The sequence below is a fragment of the Sceloporus occidentalis genome, unplaced genomic scaffold (genome assembly GCF_023333645.1).
Source record: "Sceloporus occidentalis isolate IW3139 unplaced genomic scaffold, rSceOcc1.0.p SCAF_8, whole genome shotgun sequence".
NCBI classification, from domain to species: Eukaryota; Metazoa; Chordata; class Lepidosauria; order Squamata; family Phrynosomatidae; genus Sceloporus; species Sceloporus occidentalis.
Window position 1 is genome coordinate 40,729,233 of NW_028316988.1, and position 20,617 is coordinate 40,749,849.

Below are 20,617 nucleotides of genomic sequence, written 5' to 3' on the forward strand. Positions count from 1 at the left end.
AACTTGAAGGCACAACAAACAACGGACCTGTAATGAGTAATCCTGTGGTTTCTGCAGGGGAAGAACAGGTGGTGTGCGTGCAGCAGATCATGTGGTCCAAAGTTTAAGCTGAAATCATTAATTTGTTATTCTTTAAGGCGCCACGGGACACTTGGGGGGGTGGGTTGTTGCAGCAAAACTGCAGAGCTGCCCTGTTGGAAAACCTGCTGCTGGTGGGGGCTGTGTTTTTAGGGCCACTGTGTAATTGTGAGAGGGCAGTCTGTATGTGCAAGGCCACAGGCAAGGTGTGCAAGGCACTTGTGCGAAGAGTGAAGCCACGATTCTCATTGTGTTTTGGTTCATCTGCCTCCTCTCCTGGAGTATTGCAAATTAGTTTTTTATTTCCCTTTACTCTGATTCAAGCGCGCAGGCCTTGGCTGAGTCCTGGGAATGCGCAGAGCCTCCATGGGGCCCAGTGGGGCTGCCTGGGTCAGTCAGGGTTGGCTGGGGGGCAGCCCTCATGCTCAGAGACCTATGGGTCGCTCCCCTGCCTGCAGCTCTCGAAGGGTTTGCCTTTCCCGGCTCAGCACTTTCTTTTCTTCCCAAACCAGTTTCAGCCTTCTGGAGCTGGGATGGCTCTCAGTGTGAGGGGTGTGTGTGTGTGTTTGTGGTGCTTGGGAGCCATCCGGATTATCAGGCCAGATGTGGCACTTATCCCATAAGATCAGGTTCCCCGTAAGCCTTTTGGGAATCCTAAGCCTCTGTGTGGAGTGAGTGGGGATTAAGGCGAGATTGCTCAGCCCCTCGAGAGCTTCTGAGCCCCCCCCCCACGGGAAGGAAGCCATGGAGGAGAAGCCCCCCACACCACCCCATTCGCCAGCCCCAGTTGCCTCATCCTTCGGGGGCCACTCACAGGACCGGAAGAAGCTTGTGGGGATAGCTCTTTCCCCAGAGCCCCTTTTGGCAAGTAGGGATCCCCCAACCCATGGAGCCCTAGTTGAGCTGAGCTCCTTCCTTCCTCCGTGCATGATGCCCCCTTGTTCCTTGGCAGTGCAGCCGGCCCCTAAACAGCAGCAGGGCTTGTTGGTGGCTCAGTGCCTGAGTGAGTGGCATGGGGGGGGGGGTCTGCCATTGGTGACTACTGGCCTGGTCTTTGCCTGGAGGGGGAGAGGGGTTTCTTTGGGCTCTGCTGAGCACCAAGAGGGGCTTCTGGGGGTGGGGAGGGGAGGGGGCACCTTGCAGGCTAGCTCTTGGCATTCATGCATGGCGTTTTTGGGGGGAGCATGGCGCACAGTGGGTTTGTTGAGGGTGGCTGGGAGGCAGTGGCTGGGGAGGAAGCCTTGGGCCCTGCTTGGGGGGGCTGGTTTTCAGAGCCTTCCCAGGACCCCCACCTTTGCCCCTCCCTTTCCAGCAAGAAAAGGAGCTGGGCTTCGGTTTCCCCCTGTTCCCCAGAAGGGCATCTCTGGTGCCCCCCAGCCACCCCCCCCCCGCCCAGGCAAAGAGAGCTCTCCTTGTTTACCCAACCGGGAGGAGTCGGTTTACATGCCACACAAGTCCCCTTTTCACCTTTCCCATCAGAAAACACCTCTTGAAACAACCAGGAAATGGGACCTAGGGCCACCTGATCGCTCCCAAGGAATGGCCGGCCGGCAGAGAATGGATGTGGGGGGGGGGGAGGATATGGGGCAACAAAGAGGGGCTTCTGTGTGGGGGAGCCTCCTTTGTTCCTCTTGCACATTGAAGGATGGAGGGATGGACGGATGGCTTGCTGGGGCTTTATTGCGTGGCTCCAGGGAGCACAAGTAGGAGGAAGAGCAGCTTTTGGAGGAAGGGGAGCTGTAGCCCATTAGGGGCAATCTTAGCCAAATGGGGCTGAGGACGGGACCCCTTTCTCAGGACATCAAAATGAGGCTGCTTGCTTCTATCCTCTTGTTGGGGCAAATGCTGATGCAAGTGTGTCTCCAACCTTGTTGTCAGCTGCTCTTGGGAAGACTCCAGTCTTTAGCCAAAACCTGAAAACAGTCAGCCAGCCGGGCTCAGAGGTGGCTGCTGCCATGGCCTGGGTGCCATGTTTGTGTTTGTGTGTGTGAGGGTGACGGGGCATTCCCAGGGGAGCGTTTCCCGCTGGGCTGCTGGTTTCCAGGCCAAGGGTAGATCCCTGGACATGTTTTGGTCTCACTTGGATGCCTTTTGCATCTTTCTGAGAGATCAGTATGATCTTTGACCTTCCAGGGGAGGGAGGAAGGGCACCTGTCATTGTTGTTGGGTATTTTTCTGAATGGCAGAGAGGGCTGCTCCTGCTGATAGGTTTCTAGAAAAAGGGCACTGGCAAAGTGGCACCCTTTTAGTTGGCAGAGTGGTCCCAGCTTCCACTTGCGCATGGGGTGGTTGGGGCCTGTCCAGGAGCATATGGGGGGTGGGAAGAGACATTCCTGCCTGAGGCACAGGTCTTCTGTATCTCAGCCACCTTTGAGCCAGGTGTGTCTCTGTGTATGTAGCAGCCATGTTTGCTTTGTGGCTTTCCCCTTTCATTCGAGGAAGGCGGAGGAGGAGGGCTGTGGGTCAGATCTGTGAGAGGAGCAGTGGTGTGCGCAGCGCAAGGGAAACGGTGCCCAAAGGGCTTATGGCCACAGGGAAGTGGCTGTGAAGGACCTCGGCATGCCAGCCTGAGAAAGTGGCTCACGAGGAGCTGACAAACTGGCCTGGTTGCCCTGCTGGGTAAATGAGCAGCTGGAGCGACCAACGTCTGCTTGTTTCATTTTTATGCCACCTTTCTCCCAGAAAGGGACCCTAGGTGACTCACAAATAGAAACATTTTTAAAAACTTGATACAATTAATAAACAATTAAAAATATAAAAATAAAAACAGTATAAAATTATATTCATACTACAACACATGCCCCATACAAAAGATTAGAGGAGTCTCTAAAAAAAGGTTATGGTTCCATGGATAAAGATCCCCCCATCCCCATAACTGCAAGAAGTGTGCAGGTCACCGGACCTTTCCATCTGCCAAGGGCCAGGCCTCCCAGTCCCAGTCCCAGGGGCTGGGCAGCCTGTGCTGCAGACGGAGCCTCAGAGGGGGTTCCTGGCGCGGAGTCACAGGACCAGGCCCACTTGTGCGGAGTCATAGGAGCAGACCCACATGCTCCTCAGCTGCCAGAGAGGCAGCCGTTGGCCCTTAAGTCTTTGGTAGGGGCAGGGGGGCACAGAAGGCTCTCTGTCTGTCCGTGAGACCAGAGGGAGGAGTGGAATTAGTGGGGCTCTGTGGGGAGATTGCAGCTGGCTTCCTTAAAACAGAGCCATCGGCATGGATTCCCATCAGAGCCCCCTGAGCGCTTTTGATCTGACCCTTGGGTTTCTCTGTGAGATGGATCTCTGTGGAGAAGGAGAAACTCCTTTGAGGACCCCTTGGGAGCCCAATGTCTGCTTCCTTCTGTGGAAAGGAAGGACTTTGCTGTGGGGGGGTGTGTGTGTGCTGGGATGCCATGGAAGGAGTCGGCGCAGCTCTGCTGGAATCTGCCTTTGGGATCCTTGATTTGACAAAAACTGGCCAGAAATTTTGGGGTTGGCGGGAGATGGTGAGGTGTATTGTAGTGTCTGGGTCTGCCTTGGGGTCTGCTTTCTCTACCTCCGTCCTCCTTCTTTGGGGCTGGGGCAAGGGCAGCCTGTCTCAAGGGCTGCTTGCATGAACAAAGAGAGCATGGGGAGGTATGGCGGACGTCCTGCGTTGCAAGCGCTTTCATGGCAACTGTGTTTGCACAGTCTGCCGGCTGAATTCCTTGGAAGACGGTTATGGAAACCATTGAGGGAAGGGGTGGGGTGATAGAAAAGAGTCCACCTGTTCCCAGTGGCCCCAATAAGATCCGTGACCAGAACTGGTGAATAAGGCCTGGGAGTGGGAGAGATCCGTAGGGCAGGGAGTGGGGGAGCCTTTGTGTTCCTGAGACATCCTGCAATTCAAGAGCCATTCTCTTTGCAGAGACGGAGGAGGAGCCGGGTTCTGTGTGCTTCCACTCAGTTGTGGGGCTGCTGCTTTGATCCCATCCCTTCTTCTCCCAAGGAAGGCTGAGGAGGAGGAGAGCGGCCTAAATAATGCTGCCTTGGTTCCTCTTCCAAGACAAGCCTGGGGCTGAAAGGGAAGTTTTGCTTTAGAAGGGAGATCCCAAAAGAAAGGCTGCTTTTAGGGAAGCCCAGGGTCTCCTCTGCCATCCCCACAGTCTGCATCTGGGGTGAAGGTGGTGGCCACTCCCTCCTCCCTTGCTCTGCGAGTCCAGCTCGCCACACTGGGCCTGGGCTTGGCCACGTCTTCCCCGGCTCTGCCCCTGGCAAAGGCTGGCGCAGAACCAGCTCCAGCGGGAAAGGGCACCCAGATGGCCAGGAGGCCATCTGAAGCCAGTCCAGGAGGCTGGGTCAGTCCAGTTTGCCCTTCTGTTGTGTTCATATGTTCTTCCTTTGTCATGGTTTCAGCAAAAGCATCCTAGTGTCGTGAAGAGAGCGACATTGCACACCATAAGTGGGCACTGATTGGGTCCTTTGATTCTCCCTCTATGGGTTCCCACTGGGGCATTTCAGGAGGGACTCTGTGAAAAGGGGGCTGCATTTATGGCTCTGTGAGTCAGGGCTGGAGAATGTGCTGCTCCTTCCCTTTCCTCTTGGCTCACCTGGCTTCTCTTGCTGGAATTCGTGTGGGTGGGAAGGGTGGGGCAGGGAGAGGCAGGTTTCCCTTGTAATCTAGGGCAGGAATGAATGGCCAATGTGGCCCCAAGAGTGGTTCTGATCTGCCCCACCCAGCCATCCAAATACATTTTTAAACACATGTAAGGAAACAAGTGCTCCAGAATGGTTGGGAGAGTGTTCTTGCGTTCTTTTTTGGATTTGGGAGGTCTTTTAGAAAGCATCCACTGCCCCCCACCCCCAAATCCCCTGGTCCCCATAGCTTTGGTGCATTCAAGAGCTTGGTCAGCTGGCAAGGTGGCATTCTGCCTGGCGCCCCATGAAGCTGGTGCCCCATTCATTGTACAGTCAGCCCTCTGTATCCACAGATTCTGCATTCACAGATTCAACTATCCACGGATTGAAAATATTATACCCCCTTCCTCCAAAGGTTCCAAAGATGCAAACTTTGATTTTCTTATTTTATATATATTTTATATTTTATACTACCCACTTGTATATAATGGCAGTTGAGCATCCATGAATTTTGGGCTCCACAGGGGGTCCTGGAACTCAACTGCAGAGGATACCAAGGGCCCGCTGTGCCTCAGGGACGTGGGGCATGGGGCCATTCCTGTTTTCTGGGGTGTGAGCCTGAGACTGGGGGGGTCCCATGTGACAGATGCGTGGGGCCGTCCATGGCTGTGTGACAGCGCCTGCTCTCTTGTGGTCTGCCAGGGACCTGGCTACAGGAAGGGATGGTTTATTCCCCTTCCCCGTCCCATGACTCTTGGGAGGCATTGAGGGAAGGCAGCAGCAGCTGACAGGGAAGAAAGCAGGGCCGGGTTGGCCCAGTTTGCGTCTCAGCGCCAAGGGGCCTCATTTGCCTCTGAACGAAGAAGGCACTGGGTTTAGAGGCCCTCCTTTCGTGGGTAATTTTAGAAAGGAAAGCAGAAAATTCCCAGGGGAAAATTAGACAACTCTTAGAATGAAATGGAATTAAAAGATGAAATTACGTGTTGGCACGCCAGTGCAAGATCGTTAAGAGAGTGCTGTAATTACCTCTCCTGCTGCTGCCACTGCTTTCCTTTTTGTAAGGCCTTCTAAGAGGAGGGAACACAAAAGAGGGACAAAGGCAGTGGAGGAGGGGAGAAGAGAGGCTTTGCAAAATTGCAAAGGGGGGGGGTGCCGGCAAACCCCTCCGCCCTAACTTCAGGCTGTCCCACGGCCGGAATCAGGCCTTCACGTGGTCAGGCACTTGCTTGGGCCCCTGAGTGACCCCATCACTTCCATCCCCTGCCTCTGCCCTTCCATTGGAGTGCCTCCGAAGGGTGCCCTCCCTGTCCTTTCTCTCTCTCTCTGGGAAATTGTGTGGATCCAGACCCAAGGGCAGAGCGGTTGGGGGGCAGGTGGTGGTGCCCCCACCAGAAGGGGGGACCACTGGGACACCTGACCCCATCCTGTGCCTGCGGGTGGCGGCTTTTGTGTGATAAGGACAACAGAGAGCCGCCTTCCAGGGCACTGGGCACCCCAGGGGCACTGCTCCCCTGACCTCATCAGTGATTTTCCAGGGCATCAGGGAAAACAAGGCCTGGGCTTGCAGTGGAGGGATAGCCCAGCTGCCCTCTCCACCCCAGGAGGAGGAACCAGCATCCCTGGGCTGGTGCCTGGGTATTTTTGGGAACCCCATGGACCTGTCCAGGTTGGTCCCTGATGCAAGGGAAGTGAGAGGGAAGGCCAGAGCCCAGGCTCAGGCTCCCAGGGTGTGGGTGCGTTGCAGGGATGTCTGGGCCTTGAAAGCAGTGGGTTTTTGGGTGGTGGCGCAGGAGAGGGAGGAGAGGGAGGGATGCCCAACAGAGCTGGCTTTGTTGTCCTTGGAAGGAGGGCTTGGTTCAGCAGCTGTTTCTGGCTGGAACAGGCGGATGGCTCTTCCCTCCAGCAGCCTTCACGAGGAAGCCGCTCCTTGGCCTCTTTCTCTTCTTCCAAATGGCTTCCAAAGGGCTTCACAGTCATCTCCGTTTGTGTGAGTGTGTGTCTTCCAAAAAACCTTTCTCAGGCGAGATCTGTGTGCTGTTAGGATCCCATTTGGAGGTTTGCTAGACCAGCTGATGGCCGAGTGTGGCCTGGCTCTGGGGGCTCCCTGGCCTGTGCTCCGGCCAGCTCTTCACAGGCACCTTCTGAGGCAGGGGAGACAGATGGACAGATGGATGGACAGACAAGGGTGGATTGGCAGAGTTGGAGCAGAGGCTCAGGGGATGCCAATCTGAGTGAGGTGGAGCCTGCCAAGCAGGGACTGCACTCCAGTAGTATTGGCCCAGGACCCTCCTTGCTACCCCCACTTTTGGGGCTGCTCTTACCCACACACTTTCTAGGTTCTTCCCACTAGGCAGAGGCTTCCTCCATCCAGAGGCCTTTGGGCTGTGAGAACCTCCCCAGAAGAGTCCCTGTGTCCCGAGCCTCCATGTCACTGCCGCTTCATCCCAGCCTTTCTCATCATACCGTGTGTGGAGCTGGTGCAACTGGGTGAGCTGCTGGCCTTTGGAGGTCCATAGGGATGCAGGGCTCTCCCCTTCCCTTCTTCCCAAGGCCATAGCTTGTCCATTGGGGATGTGGGGCTCCCCTGGGCTGAGTGTCCCATTGCTCCCCATAGAGGAGGAGGGGAGCTGGCTAGCCTCCCTTCTTCCTCCAGGCAGCTGCTGCCCATGTGAGTTTTGGGGGGCAGACCTGGCTGCCCCCAGAGCCAGAGAAGGAGCCTCTCAGCTGGGCCTTTGCCGCAGGCTTTCTAGTTTCCATAGAGGACCCAGCCTGTTTCGAGGGAATTGTGGTTGCCTTGCAGCCAAGATAGTTTGGCATTAACATCCATTCCCAGGTTCTCTTTCATCAGGAGCAGATTATGCTGCTTAGCCCAAGTGGAGGGTTGCCTTCTCCTCCTCCTCCTCTTTCATGTGGTCCCTCTAATTCTTGTTGCTCACAAAGGCTCCCAAGTGATTGCCTTGGAATGACAATGGGGCTGCCTGAGCGTTAATCGTCTCCCTGGTACCTGCCAGCCTTCCCTGGCTTCCCATCTACGGATGCCCACCCTCCATCCAGGGAGACTGCCCTGCCCACTGCGTGGCACCCTGCCTTGTCAAGCGGCACCCATCTGCTTTCCCACTCCCAACACACAAACTCTTTTTGGGAATTGTCTCCCTGAGTGGGGTATGTGTGTTGTTAATAATAATAATAATAATAATAATAATAATATTTATTTGTATTCCACTTTTTCACAAAGGAATCAAAGCGGATTCCAACAGTATAAATAAAACATCAAACAATTAAAAATTACTAAGTTAAAACCCCCAAACCCAACCCCTCCCCCAATCATAAAAACAGCGATCAACCCCTAAAAAAAGATTAAACATCAAAAAATTTAAAACTGTCCAATAGGAATACGGTACACTAAAATTTTGGTCAGATTAGCACTAGAAATGAGTCTTCCTCTAGAGAAGGGGGGACTGCCCCCCACCAGGAAGGCAAGGCTGGAAAAAGTGGGGAGTATGTGGTCCCCCAGGTTTAATCCCCAGGGCCTCCACCTGAAATACTGGTGAAGTCCCCCGCCTGAGACCTTGGAGCTCATGGGGGATGGCAGAGAGGCTTTGTGTCAGGGGGCCTGCTTGGCATGGAGAAGGGTCCCAGAGAGCAGATGGCCCGAGGCCAGTGGGCTGATGCAATGGAGGAAAGGCTGGTATGGAGGGAGAGGTCCATGTGCCCAGCCCTGTTAGAGTGGTGCCCTCCTCACCTGTCTAGGTGAACATCAAGGGCCATCCTGTCCATGTAGGTTTTGAGACTGAGATGCCCCTCCATCCATCCTCTGCCTGCGTGCTTGCCACCCCAGACAACTCCAGGGGTGGGTCTGGGGTCCTTTTCAACACTCTTGGCACTGCATTTTCTATGACTGTTCTCCAAAGTTGTCTAGAGGTCTCTTGAGGATGGGGGTCTTGGTGGTTGGTTGTCTGTATTGCTCTGATTCCAGAAGGACTGTCCAATGGACCCGTTAGCTTGATACCATGAGTGCCACCCTGTTATGCCGACATGCGCGTTCCCCACCGGTGGGTTTTCATGCCAAGAGTGGGCCAGACATGCCTCGTTCGTGTAAGGGCTGTGCACTGATCTGGGGCAGAGAGGGACTGACCTCCTGTGGGCTGAGCTAACATCATTTCTCCCCCTCCTTCCAGATTCGTGCCTGGGAAGGGGCTGGTCATCTACCCAGAAATCGGGGACAAGTTGGACATCATCTGTCCGAAGGCGGAGCCGTCCAGGCCCTATGAGTACTACAAGCTGTACCTGGTGAAGCGGGACCAGGCGGACTCCTGCAGCACTGTCATGGACCCAAACGTGCTGGTGACCTGCAACCGGCCTGAGCAGGAGATCCGCTTTACCATCAAGTTCCAGGAGTTCAGCCCCAATTACATGGGCCTTGAGTTCAAGCCGGGGCAGGACTACTTCATCACCTGTGAGTACCCGCATCCCCCACCAACTAGCTCTGTGGCACCTCTGGAACCTCTGCCCATGGCTGGCGTGGGCCCCAGTCGCTTCTGCTACCAGCCAGCCATAGGCTTTCCTTCCGAGAAGGAGCCTTCCAGACCAGGGCTTGGGTGCAGCTTCATGCCTGTGACTCCAGGACACCTTTGCTTTGGCAGCTTCATCATGTTTTGTCCTTTTAAAAGGCTTCCATAGAGATTTAGAGATGGAAGAGACACCCAGGGTCCACCTGGTCCAGTAGGCATGAAGCATCCTGGGAGATGCCCATGTCCAGCCTCTGTTTAGAGTCCTCCAAAGGAAATGTAAGGCAGCTCTTGCAGTAAAGCCACTCTGCCTCAGGCTTGGAGGGAATGGCTCTCTTTGCACGGATCTTCCTGAGAAATCTCGTAATTAGAAGGTGTTGTTTTGTGTACTCAACTGAACCTTTGCCAGGTTTTTGTCTTGTGAAGGTTCGGGAACGTTTCCTGTTTGGGTTACAGTGCTTAGAAGGCAGAGTGGCGGGTGTACCTAGCTGTCCCAGGGCATTTTGCTGCCTGAGGGGAGAAGCAAACCAGTGGGGTTGCCCCACAGTGCCCACTTGGAGCTAGTGTATGGATGAGTGTGAGGGGGGCTTGTGGAGTCCTCGGTGTGGGGCAGTTCCTGCCAGGGGAAGGGAAAGGGGGTCCAGGGGGGAGCTGGTATGGTGTCTTTTGAAGGTCCTTTCGTCCCAGTTCTCCTCCTCCTCCTCCTCCTCCTGATGCCCACTCTCTTATTCTGGAGGTTTGAGACTCCTTCTGACTTTTCCTGTTAGCCCCTCCAACTGCCGTTCCCTTTCAACACCATCCCCTTTGGCTTCTGGATGGTGGGCTGGCTGTGCACTGAACTTTGGCTTTTGGCCTGGCCAGAGACCACCACCACCACCACCACCTCCTTTCCTCTCCTCTCCTCTTGGTCTGGCTCTCTTATCTTGCCTCCCTCTTGCCAAGGCATGAAATTGCCATTGCTGGAAAAGCCGCCCCCCCTCGGCCACCCACATTTTACCTCCCTTCCCGCAAAAGAAGCCCCTTGCATTAAGGAGCTTGCCAGCCCTAAGCTTTTCTGTCCCCCTTTATCTTCCCCAGCAGCGGATTTAAGACCTCAAGAGGCGGGGGGGGGGGGGAGCAGCCAAGGGGATTTCTTCCTATTTCTTCCTTTCTCTTTTTGGCTGGGGGGAGGCAGGCATGCAGATGTGTCCTCTGCTTTGGGCCAGGACTCCTGGGGCCCTTTCTCAGGCGTCCTCAGCTCCCCATCCTCCCCATAGACAGCTGCCTTGCAAGGGAGCAGTTGTTTAGAGTCCCCCTTCTCCCCACTCTTCCTTGGGGAGGGGGGTCTCTTTCATGGCTGGAGCTGAAGATTTATCTTTCTGAGCCTTTGGAAGCCAGAGCTCTGCCTCCTTCTCTCCATCCCTTTGGGTTTCTGAATACTAAAAGCCTTCTGTGAAAAGGGTCTTCCCTCCAAGGGGTCAGGCTGGCTGGGGAGGGGTCTTTTTTCTCCTCCTTCATTGTTTTCTCGGAATGTTTTTCTCCTTTGTGCTTTTTTTTTAAAGGAAGCACCCGTGTCCTGGCGTGTGATTTGCGTGTGTCTGTGTTGGGCGAGGGGCTCTTGGAGATCTAAGGGATCAGTGGGGCCCACAGCCAGTTCCTCTCACGAGGGACAACCCTGCCGAACACACACTGCCGCTGTTTGGCCTCCCTGGAAGTTGCGTTTGCTGGCTGGGACTTCCTGCCCCCCCGCCTCAGTTGGCTGCAGAGGGAAGCATGGTCAAGGCAGCCATGGTCAAGGCAGCCATGCTGTGTGCTTGAGCATCACTGGTGGTGTGGGAGACGTAGCTTGTGGGATGCTTGGAGAGAGGCTGGAAGAGTGCTGGGGAGGGACCTGGAAGTCCAGGTCCCCCCAAGGTTGCCTCCCCCCCAAGTGTGCTCCAGGTGTGGCACACACATAGCCAGCGGAAGAAGGTGGTTTGGCGTGGCATTACTGAGCCAAGGTGGGCCTGCCCCAATGGGGATTGCTTCTCCCAGAAACAAAGTGGGGCCAGAGGAGTTTTGAGGGGCTGCCAGGATTGCGATGGAACGCCCAATGTGTCTCAGGCAGAGACCTCTGAACACCTCACCAAACTGCAAATCCCGGAGTGCCTTGGGATGGAGCCATGGTGATTCCAGTGGGGCCCTTGCCCCATAGTTGTGTGGTGTGCAGGAGACCTGAGGCTAAATGTTGCTTGAAGGCAGGTTTTCCTGCACCATCTCTGTAGCTGTTTTCTTGAGATTCTGGGATCAGCTGCAGCCCATCAGGAGCATCATGGGAGGAGATGGCAGAAGAGCATTAGGGGAAGAAAGGGGCAGCCTGCCCACCCCACCCCACAGCCAAGTCTGGCTGAACCGGGGTTTCAGGGGGCAGAGCTGGGTATCTCCTGTGTGTGAGAGACTTTCCCTTTCCCAAAGCCCCAGAGATCAACCCTCCTTCATTCTATGGCTGTACAATCCTCAGCCCCGAGGCCTTTCTTGGGGGTCAGGAACACTGGGGAAGCCCAGCGGCCGTCCCTTTGGATTCAGTGATTCTGGTTTGTTGGGGTGAGTGCTGGGGGGGGGGTAGTTTCCATGCAAATGGCTTCCAAGCTCATGGGGTTCAGGAGCTTCCAGTCTCCATCTGAAGAACTTAGGTATGGGACTGCCTGGAGGGACCTGCAAATCTACCCTGTGACATTTACGGGGTCTCCATACGTCAGTGGGTGACATGAAGGCGCGCGCGCGCACGCACACACACAGAAGGACCCTCTGGGAAGTTTCTGGGTGGGGTGTGTGGGGAGCTCTCATTTTGGGGCCATTCCTTCTCCTCCTCTTTGGAGTGTTTTTGGTGGTGAAGCTGGAGGGTTTTTTCTCTGGCCCCCTTTGCTCTCCTCATATGAAATGTAGGGCAGCCCCCTTCCCTTTCCCCTCCTATTCTTCCTCCTTGGTTCCTTGGGGCAGGGCTGCCTCTGGTGTTCCCTCCCAGGGCTTTCAAGCCCCTGAATGGACTGTGCAAGCCCTCCAAAGAATAGCCATTGTGCAACACACGGCTTTTTGTCTCGGAAGCTTGTCTGAAGACCATGACCAGAGTAAATGTGATTTCGTCGCTGAGCCTGCCTCCCACCCTCTGTCTTTCTTCCTTTCTTCCTCCCTGTCTCCCTCCTTCCCTTGCTGCTGCCTTTTACATCCCTCCTCCTCCGGCCTGACCTTTGTCGTTGGTTGATTTTCCTGGCTCCTGGCAGCTGGTTTTGAGGCGCAACCTTTTCAGGCCTCTCATCCCTCTCAGAAAGGATGGCAGCCCCCCAGCCAGGACACCACACACACACACACACAAAGACACACAACAGAGTGGGGTTGGCTTGGAGGAGCAGAAAGGAGCTTTTGAAAGCCAAGAGATCTCTCCATGACATTAGTACTGCTGCAGATGCAGTTTCTCCATCCCACACTCAGCAGGGGCTGCTGGGTTTTGCAGTGGTGCACCATAACTCTGTCCATTTCTTCTCCCTCCTTGATTATTCTGATGGCACAATCTGGTCCTTGGCTGGTGAGGCAGTAGCGGCACCAAAGTCGGCTGGCTGGCCAGTTTCCCTGCCTGCCTGCCTGCCTGCCTACCCTGGGGGCTTCCTAGTCCTGAATCGACCCTTTGGCTCCCTTGTTTGGGGGCTCAGGTTAAGAGCCAACAGAGCCTGTCTTGGGAATTTCAAAGGGCCACCTGTAGCTCCGTGGCCAAGTAAGCCTTTTCATGGAGAGGGATGCAGTCTCAGTCCTGGGGTGCCCTGGCCCAGAAGGAAGAGCCCCTTGATGGAGACCCCACAAAAGCGTTGCCTGCCAGTTAGTGTTGACCAGGACAGTCCCAGCTGACCACTGGTGCTCTGGTCAGGGTGGTAGAGGGCAGCTGCTGCTGTTTCTAAGCGATCTGTGTTAAGGACTCTGGGTTAAATGTAGATTCACACTTGGAGAGGGAATGCATCTTTCTGCCTGTGGATCAAGGTGGCCTTTGTGTGTTTTGGGCCTGACCTCTGTGAAGCCTCAGCACTAAGTCAGAGTGGTCAGCTTCTGACCCACTGAAGCAAACTTTGCAGGGAACTTCTTTGCATGGGGTTGTCCACACATGCGCATAGGCACACATGTACATGTCAAGCGGTGTTCAGGGATATCTGATGTTGTGCCGGTCCTATCAGCACATCAGGCTGTTCTTCTTAAGTCCTGCTTGTATGCGTGTGGGAGAAAGAGAGAGAATGAGAGAGAGAATAGGAGTGCATACGTTCCAGAATTTAATCTACCCAGTTTGTTCTCTGTGGAAGGAAGGAGTCTCCTGTGCAGAAATGAGTCTTAGATGGTTTGGCTGCATCCTTGCCTTAATGGTGTGCTTGTGCTGTGTGATGAGTGTGGCCTTTGATCCTGCCTGCAAGCGCAGAGCTGGTGTTAACGCAACTAATTCAGTCCCCCTCATTGCATCACTGCCGACGCACAGACTGGCTCCCCCAGAAGCTCTTGCCATCTAGTATTGAGAACGGCCAGGCTGTGTGTGGGGTGGGGGGGGTGGGGTTTTTAGCATCTTCTGTTGTTTCCCCCTCCCCAAGAGGGACTTGGAAAGCCCAGGGCTGGCAGGGGACGTGGCCCCGTGGCCCCTCCGGCAGCCTTGGCCTGGGCAGTTTCTCAGTGGCTCCTCTGAGCACTGGGCCCTCCAAGGGGCTGTGGAGGTTGGCTTGGGGCTGGGAAGGAGCCCCCCTGCTCCAGGCCCCAGAAGGGGGGCAGAGAGGAGGAAGCCCACCTCTTAAAGGGCACAGGGTCTGGGGACAATCAGCACTCATGACCTGTCCATCTGTTGGCCCAGTGGGCTCTCAGTACAAGCCCTCATGATGTGGGGAGCACCGTGGGACCCTCCTTTCCTGACCCACAGGTCAAGAGAGGAGTGAGGAGCAGTTTGTTACTTTGCTGCCGTCCAAGGCTGCAGGGCAGGGGTGAGGAGCTTGTCTTGCAAGGGAACACCAGTGTTTGTCCAGACAGTGAAATGCAGCTTTCATCTCGGGGAAGTGTGTTGTTCCATGCGCAGCGGAGGTCTTGGGCACAACCATGATCAGCTGGTTTTATTTTTTCTCTCTGAGAACACTGGTCAGACCTGGCCTGACATGACATAGTCTTTGCTGCCACCTTCCATGTTGAAGCAGGGAGCTTTGTCCCCTTTTTCTCTTTGGGAAATTTGGCAGTCCTGAATTGTTAGGTTTTTGTGAATGGTATCCTTCTTTGAATGGTCTGCTCTTCCTTCTTGCTCTTTTGGAAGCTGTGGTTCATTTGGCAAAACCCAGAGGTCCAGCAGTTGGTGGCTGAAGGGGCAAGGAAGGGAGGACTGGGGTACAGGGTCCCCTCTCTCTGCCAAGCCTGGCACAGACCCTCCCTGCCCCAGGCGGCAGAATGTCCCCATCATGGGGGTGCGCCTCTCCTTAATTCCCTGCCATCTGCCCTAGCCACGTTTCACACCTGGGCCATGGGTCCAACTCATTTTGCGGGTAATACACTGGATTTGGTTTTTGTACGGATGCGGAAAATCCGTGGGCGGAAATAACCAATATTTCCCCCCTGTCATGGACGGATCATTTCCTCGTGGAGGTAAAAATCAAGGCCTCTACCCAGATCCCCCCCGGGGGTGGTGGACCCTCGAAGGCTGATGGAACCCAAAAGGTTCCAAGAAGCCTTAGAGGGGAACATGGTTGGAAATGACGGCGACTCTGTTGATGCCCTGACTGGTATCTGGAATACCGGCCTTTCCAGGGCTATACACAGTATCGCTCCCAAGCGCCCTCTCAGGCCCGCTTCCAAACATAAGCCCTGGTATACGGAAGACCTCCGGGCAAGGAAGCGGGTCCTGCAACGGCTAGAGCACCGCTGGCGGAAACACCTACGCTTAGCCGACAAGGCTCTCCTAGACCGCCTTTTGGAGGACTATGGAGAGGCGATACAAGCAGCTAAGAACTCGTTCTATGGTGCTCGTGTCGCGTCCGCGGAGTCACGTCCAGCAGAGTTGTTCAGGGTGGTCAGGGAGCTAACTCAGCTCCCTCCCACCCTGAACCAGATCCTTGAACCTTCTAAGGCCTGCTGTGACCAATTTAACAACTTCTTCGCGGATAAAACCTCTCGGATAAGCGAAGGTCTTAACGCTGGCATTAGGGCAGAACCAAGGGTAGAGGCATCCAGAGCCTCCGTGGACTCCATTAAACTGGATCAGTTTGAGTTGGTCAGTACCGATGATGTGGACAAGATCCTTGGAAGCGTTCGGAAGATAACCTGCTCTCTCGATCCCTGTCCCTCATGGCTAGCGGCTCAGGGGGGACCGGTGGTAACCTCGTTGTTACACCGGATTATTAATACATCTCTGAGGGATGGGCAATTTCCATCCAGCTTGAAATTGGCCACTATAAAACCGCTGTTAAAAAAGCCCTCCCTTGACCCCCTTCCATTTCTAGGGAAGGTGATCGAGAGGGCGGTTGCAATCCAGCTTCAATCGGTCTTGGATGAAACGGATTATCTGGACCCATTTCAAACCGGCTTTCGGGCGGGCTACGGGGTTGAGACGGCCATGGTCGCCTTGGTCGATGATCTCCGTCTGGGCATCGACAGGGGAAGCGTGTCCCTGCTGGTGCTCTTGGACATCTCAGCGGCTTTCGATACCATAGACCATGGTATCCTTCTGGAGCGCCTGGCAGAGGTGGGAATCGGGGGCACTGTGCTCCAGTGGCTCCGATCCTACCTCTCTGGGAGGTCCCAGATGGTGCAGCTGGGAGACGTGTGCTCCGATAAGAGGGCCCTCACAACTGGGGTCCCTCAAGGAGCCAGTCTGTCTCCCATGCTATTTAACATTTACATGAAACCGCTGGGAGAGATCATCCGGAGACATGGGGCGCGGGGTTATCAGTACGCTGATGACACCCAAATAGTTTTCTCTATGTCTCCGACTGATGCAGTGACTGAGGATGGCGTCTCTCCTCTCGTGGCTTCTCTGAAGTCGGTAATGGGCTGGATGAGGGAAAACCGACTCAGTCTAAATCCAGAGAAAACGGAGGTACTTGTGATAGGTTCCCCTGGTCCAGGAATGGCGGTGGTTCCACCTGTCCTGAACGGGATCACGCTTCCTGTGAAGGACTCCGTGCGCAGTCTGGGGGTGCTTCTTGATTCGTCCCTTCACCTTACAGCTCAGGTGAATGCGACGGTCAAGAGCACCTGTTACCAGCTTTGGCTTATTCGCCAGCTGCGCCCATACCTGGCCCAGAGGGACCTTGAAACAGTGGTACACGCTCTGGTAACTTCTTGATTGGATTTCTGCAATGAGCTCTACATGGGGCAACCCTTGTACCATACCCGGAAGCTACAAATGGTCCAGAATATGGCAGCCAGACTGGTCACTGGCACGTCCAGGACCAGTCATATTACACCGGTACTTAAAAATCTGCATTGGTTACCCATTCGCTTCCGGGCACAATACAAGGTGTTGGTTATAACCTATAAAGCCCTACATGGCTTGGGCCCAGGATACCTTGAGGACCGCCTCTCCCCATACATTCCGCCCCGCACCCTCAGAACATCTGGGCAGCAACTACTGAGGGTTCCAGGGGCCAGATTAGTCTCCACAACAAGGAGATCATATTCCATCGTCGCCCCAACCCTCTGGAATACGCTGCCCACTGAGCTCCGCTCGGCCACCTCCCTGGCCCAGTTCAGGAAGGAGCTGAAAACCTTCCTGTTCCAATCAGCATTCCCCAATACAAGTTCAGCTAGTCCCCCTCACTGACAGCAAGGGTAGCTGGCTTAAGGGGTTTTAATATTGGTTTTAATAGTTGTATTGCACTTGTATTGTTTGTTTGTTTTGATATGTAAATGATATTGTATTGTTTTATCCTGTTGTTCACCGCCCTGATCATGGGAAGGGCGGTATACAAATAAAATTTTTATTATTATTATTATTATTATTATTATTATTATTATTATTATTATTATCCATGGGCAGGCCCTGGGCACCCATACCCCCTCCAAGTCCAGGTGGCTCCTTACCTTTAAGTCTGTTTCCCTCTTGCAGAGGCTGCCCTAAGCTCCCTCTGCCCCTTCCCATGTCCTCGGGTGCCCAGTCTTGCGCACTCTCTGGGTGTCTTCCCACCCTGCTTTGGATTGTGAGGAGGGGCCTGGTCTTAGCCTGGTCTTAGCTGGCCAGCCAGCCGAGTGAGTGATGGCTTTGCTCTTAATCCCCGCTTGCCAATCCCCTTGGAAACCTCTTGCGCAGCCGAGTGAACAAATGTTCCTGATCTGATGGAAGGAGCATTAGCATGATGCCCTTCAGGGCCAGAGGCAGCAGTGGCAAGCAGGGGGGGGGGTATGTCGGATGTATGTGTTGGAGCACACAGAAGCACAAATTGTCCGGTGATGGCTGTCCATTTGCCCCGAAGCAGAAAAGGCAGAAGTCAGGGCACTGCGGGGGGGGGGGGGGGGGGGCTCTGCTTTTGGGTTGGAAAGAAAGGTGGCCATATGTGTGTGGGGACTTTTGCACCGGCAGGCATTAGCGTGTGTGTGTGTGTGTGTGTGTGTGTGTACAGAGAGAGAGACACACACACACACACAGAGATCTTCCAGGCAGGTGGTTCTCTTGCTCTCCCTCCCTCCCTCCCTCTCTCCCCATGCGCCCTTTCAGTGTGCATGAGTGGCTCTGCCTCCTCTGACCTAGAATGAGAGGAGAGGCTGGGTTTTTGCAGATCAGTGGTGGCCTCTATCTCAGAAATGGAGACTTAAATCCTGTGCAGTCCTTTGGCCGCTGTCCCACTCCACTCCATATATATGATCTCCTTTGCGTAAGGGCTGAAGCCACATGCACATGGTGTGTGTGTGCTTAAATGCAAGAGTTGCATTTCTCTGTTTTCTCCCCCCCCCACCCCCCTCCCTGCTCTGCCAGGCCCCAATCCTCAGGTAGGCACATATGTAGAGTGGGTCATTGAGGACTTGGAATGGATTGAGACCAGGAGCATATGGGCAGCTGGTGCAGCTCCTTTAAGGCCGGGTTTCTGTGCTGTCCATGCGGCACTCGGGTCAGCAGTCTGGCGCCTGCATTTTGCACCAGCTGCAGCTTCCAAGTTGTTGTCTTCAAGGGCAACCCCACGTACAGTGCATTGCACCTGTCAACTCAGTGCATGGACTGCTGTGGTTAGGCTATCTCTGTGCAGGAAGGGCCACAGCTGGCACACTAGGGGCCACTGGCACCAAGCCCTCCAAGTGGGCCTTGGACTCCACTGTGAGGCGAGTAGCCTCTCCCGGGCCACTGGGAGCTTGGGAAGAGCCACAGCAGCGTCCATCCACCAGCTCTCCCTCCCGGGAGCCCAGACCACTTGCCCTCCCCAATGCTTGACCAGCAAGGCCCAGGGTTGGGAGCACATGGTCATCTTTTTTAATCCCCCCCCCCCCCCCAGGATAATGATGATGATATTGACTTATTTGCTTCCTGCCTTTTCCCCAGTTTAGGACTTAAGATGCTTCATAGTAGTTAAAAATATTTAGTGAAATATTTAGTTAATTAGTTAAACACACCATACAAAAGTTAAAAAGCAATGAAACGCCCAAAAGCATTTAAAACATGAACCATTAAAACAACAGCAACACAGGGTGACCAGATGACCCTCTTTTTCAGGACATGTCCTACATTTCAACCTTCTATCCAGGAAGAATTCCAAAATGTCCTCTGTTTCAAGCATGAATAAGAAGCATGAATTTATATTTACGTATATGAGTGCTTTTAGCTTTTATTTGGTCATGTCCTACATTTTGAAGTGTCTTGCCCTCCTTTGCATTTATGACATCTGGCCATCCTACAGCCACAGCAACAAGAAATGAAAGTCCGACACCTTCTGCAAGGACTGTTTCCAGGGACCTACCAAGAAGGCCTCGCCCGTCCGCCTGTCCGCCCGCCCACCTGTCCGCAGCCCGTCGGCCCGCTGGGTTCCCACCAGAGGCTCCTGAAAGTGGTGGGATGGAGCTGGGGAGGTTCTTTTGGGGTCAATGAAGCTCTTCAAATAATCTGGGTCTGAGCCATAGAGGGCCGAATAGGGCTTCAGAGGTCATCATCACCAGTGCTTTGAATTGCGCCTGGGAGCTCAGTGCTGCTCAAAACAGAGTCGGCTCTTGGCTCAAAAGCAAAGCTGGGCCTTAAAAAAGTAACTGAAAAGGAAGCTGGGGGAAAATGTCAGCAGTTTTGGCTCTGTCTCCTACCTGCCTCTTTCTGCCTTTGGCAGCACCTGGTCTTGGCTGTTTTTGCACAGATGGAAGAGCCATTAGGAACAATAAAAGATGCGCAGCTTGGACTTGCAACAGTCTCCTCGCATGTTAATTGCGCATTGGGGCCTCAACCATAACAGAGACCTGCTACAGGGAGGCTGGGAGGGAGCTCAGGCATTTTGATTTCGGCCAAAGCCGACTGTTTAAGAGACCTCCCCGGCATTTATCTTTCGCCAGGCAGGCGCTCCTAATCTTCTGTCCTGCCAAAGTCATACTCTGCTTGAAAAATTAAAACGTAAATCAAGGACTGCTGTGGTTGCATGTGGAGGTTTTTTTCAGGGGAACGCCTGGCCAGCTCAGCCCTTGTGGGATGGGGGTCTTTCTATATATCTCATGAAACTCCAAATCCCAGGATGCCATAGGACAGGGAAGCTGCGGTGGTTCAAGTGTGATCAGAGGGCTGTCAAGGTTTAGAGCAGAAGAGGCCAAGGACTGGCCCATCTTTGTGCCCATCGGCCACAGCAGTGTCCTAGGTTCCTGCAAATTCTCCGGGGGCTGCTTGGGGAGCATCAGTCTAGGGACCCCCCCCCCCATGTTGAGGTGTGATGTTTTTGCATAAAAACATGGCTGTTGACGAAAGCCTTTAGGCCTGATGACTGGTTTACTTCAAAGTGCTTACACACTTGGTTTTAAACGCTTTTAAGCTTCCCAACCTGTTTTAACTTGTTAAGGTGTTTAATATGCGTTTAGTCTATTTTAAGTGTTTGTATTGTTTTAATTTGTTTTAACCTGTTCATATTGACTTGACTTGTACACAGCCCTGAGATCTTTTGATAGAGATAACAACAACGACAACAACAACAACAAGCACAAGAGATTCCTTTGCCTTTTCCTAAACCATGCATGCCACTTCCTGGCTGTGTTTTAATTCTGCTGAAGTGAAACCCGTTTCAAGGAACTGGACATCTGCCCTTATGGCAGTGGATCTGGCCCTGTTGCTCTTCATGCACTGCAAGAGCTGCAGCTTCTGCCCCATTTGCAAATCCCCCCAGAAGGAGCTTCCCCCACCCTCATAGAAGGGCCAGGTGCCCACCTCGCTTGCGGTGGGGAGGGCTTGCCTGCTGGGCTGCTTTTGGGATGCCAACGTGAACTTTGTGGGTTGAGGGCACCCTCCTGCACTTCTGCTTTGCAGC

At 54.2% G+C, this 20,617-nt stretch overlaps 1 protein-coding gene across 1 annotated transcript in view; it reads left to right on the forward strand.

The window, feature by feature from the left end:
- LOC149308732 (ephrin-B1-like) overlaps nucleotides 1–20,617 on the forward strand; it is a 51,100-nt gene that overhangs the window by 18,097 nt on the left and 12,386 nt on the right. Inside the window, exon 3 of the mRNA XM_089537138.1 lies at nucleotides 8,850–9,127. Within this exon, the coding sequence (XP_089393264.1) occupies nucleotides 8,850–9,127 (278 nt within the window). The remainder of the gene's footprint in view (nucleotides 1–8,849; nucleotides 9,128–20,617) is intronic.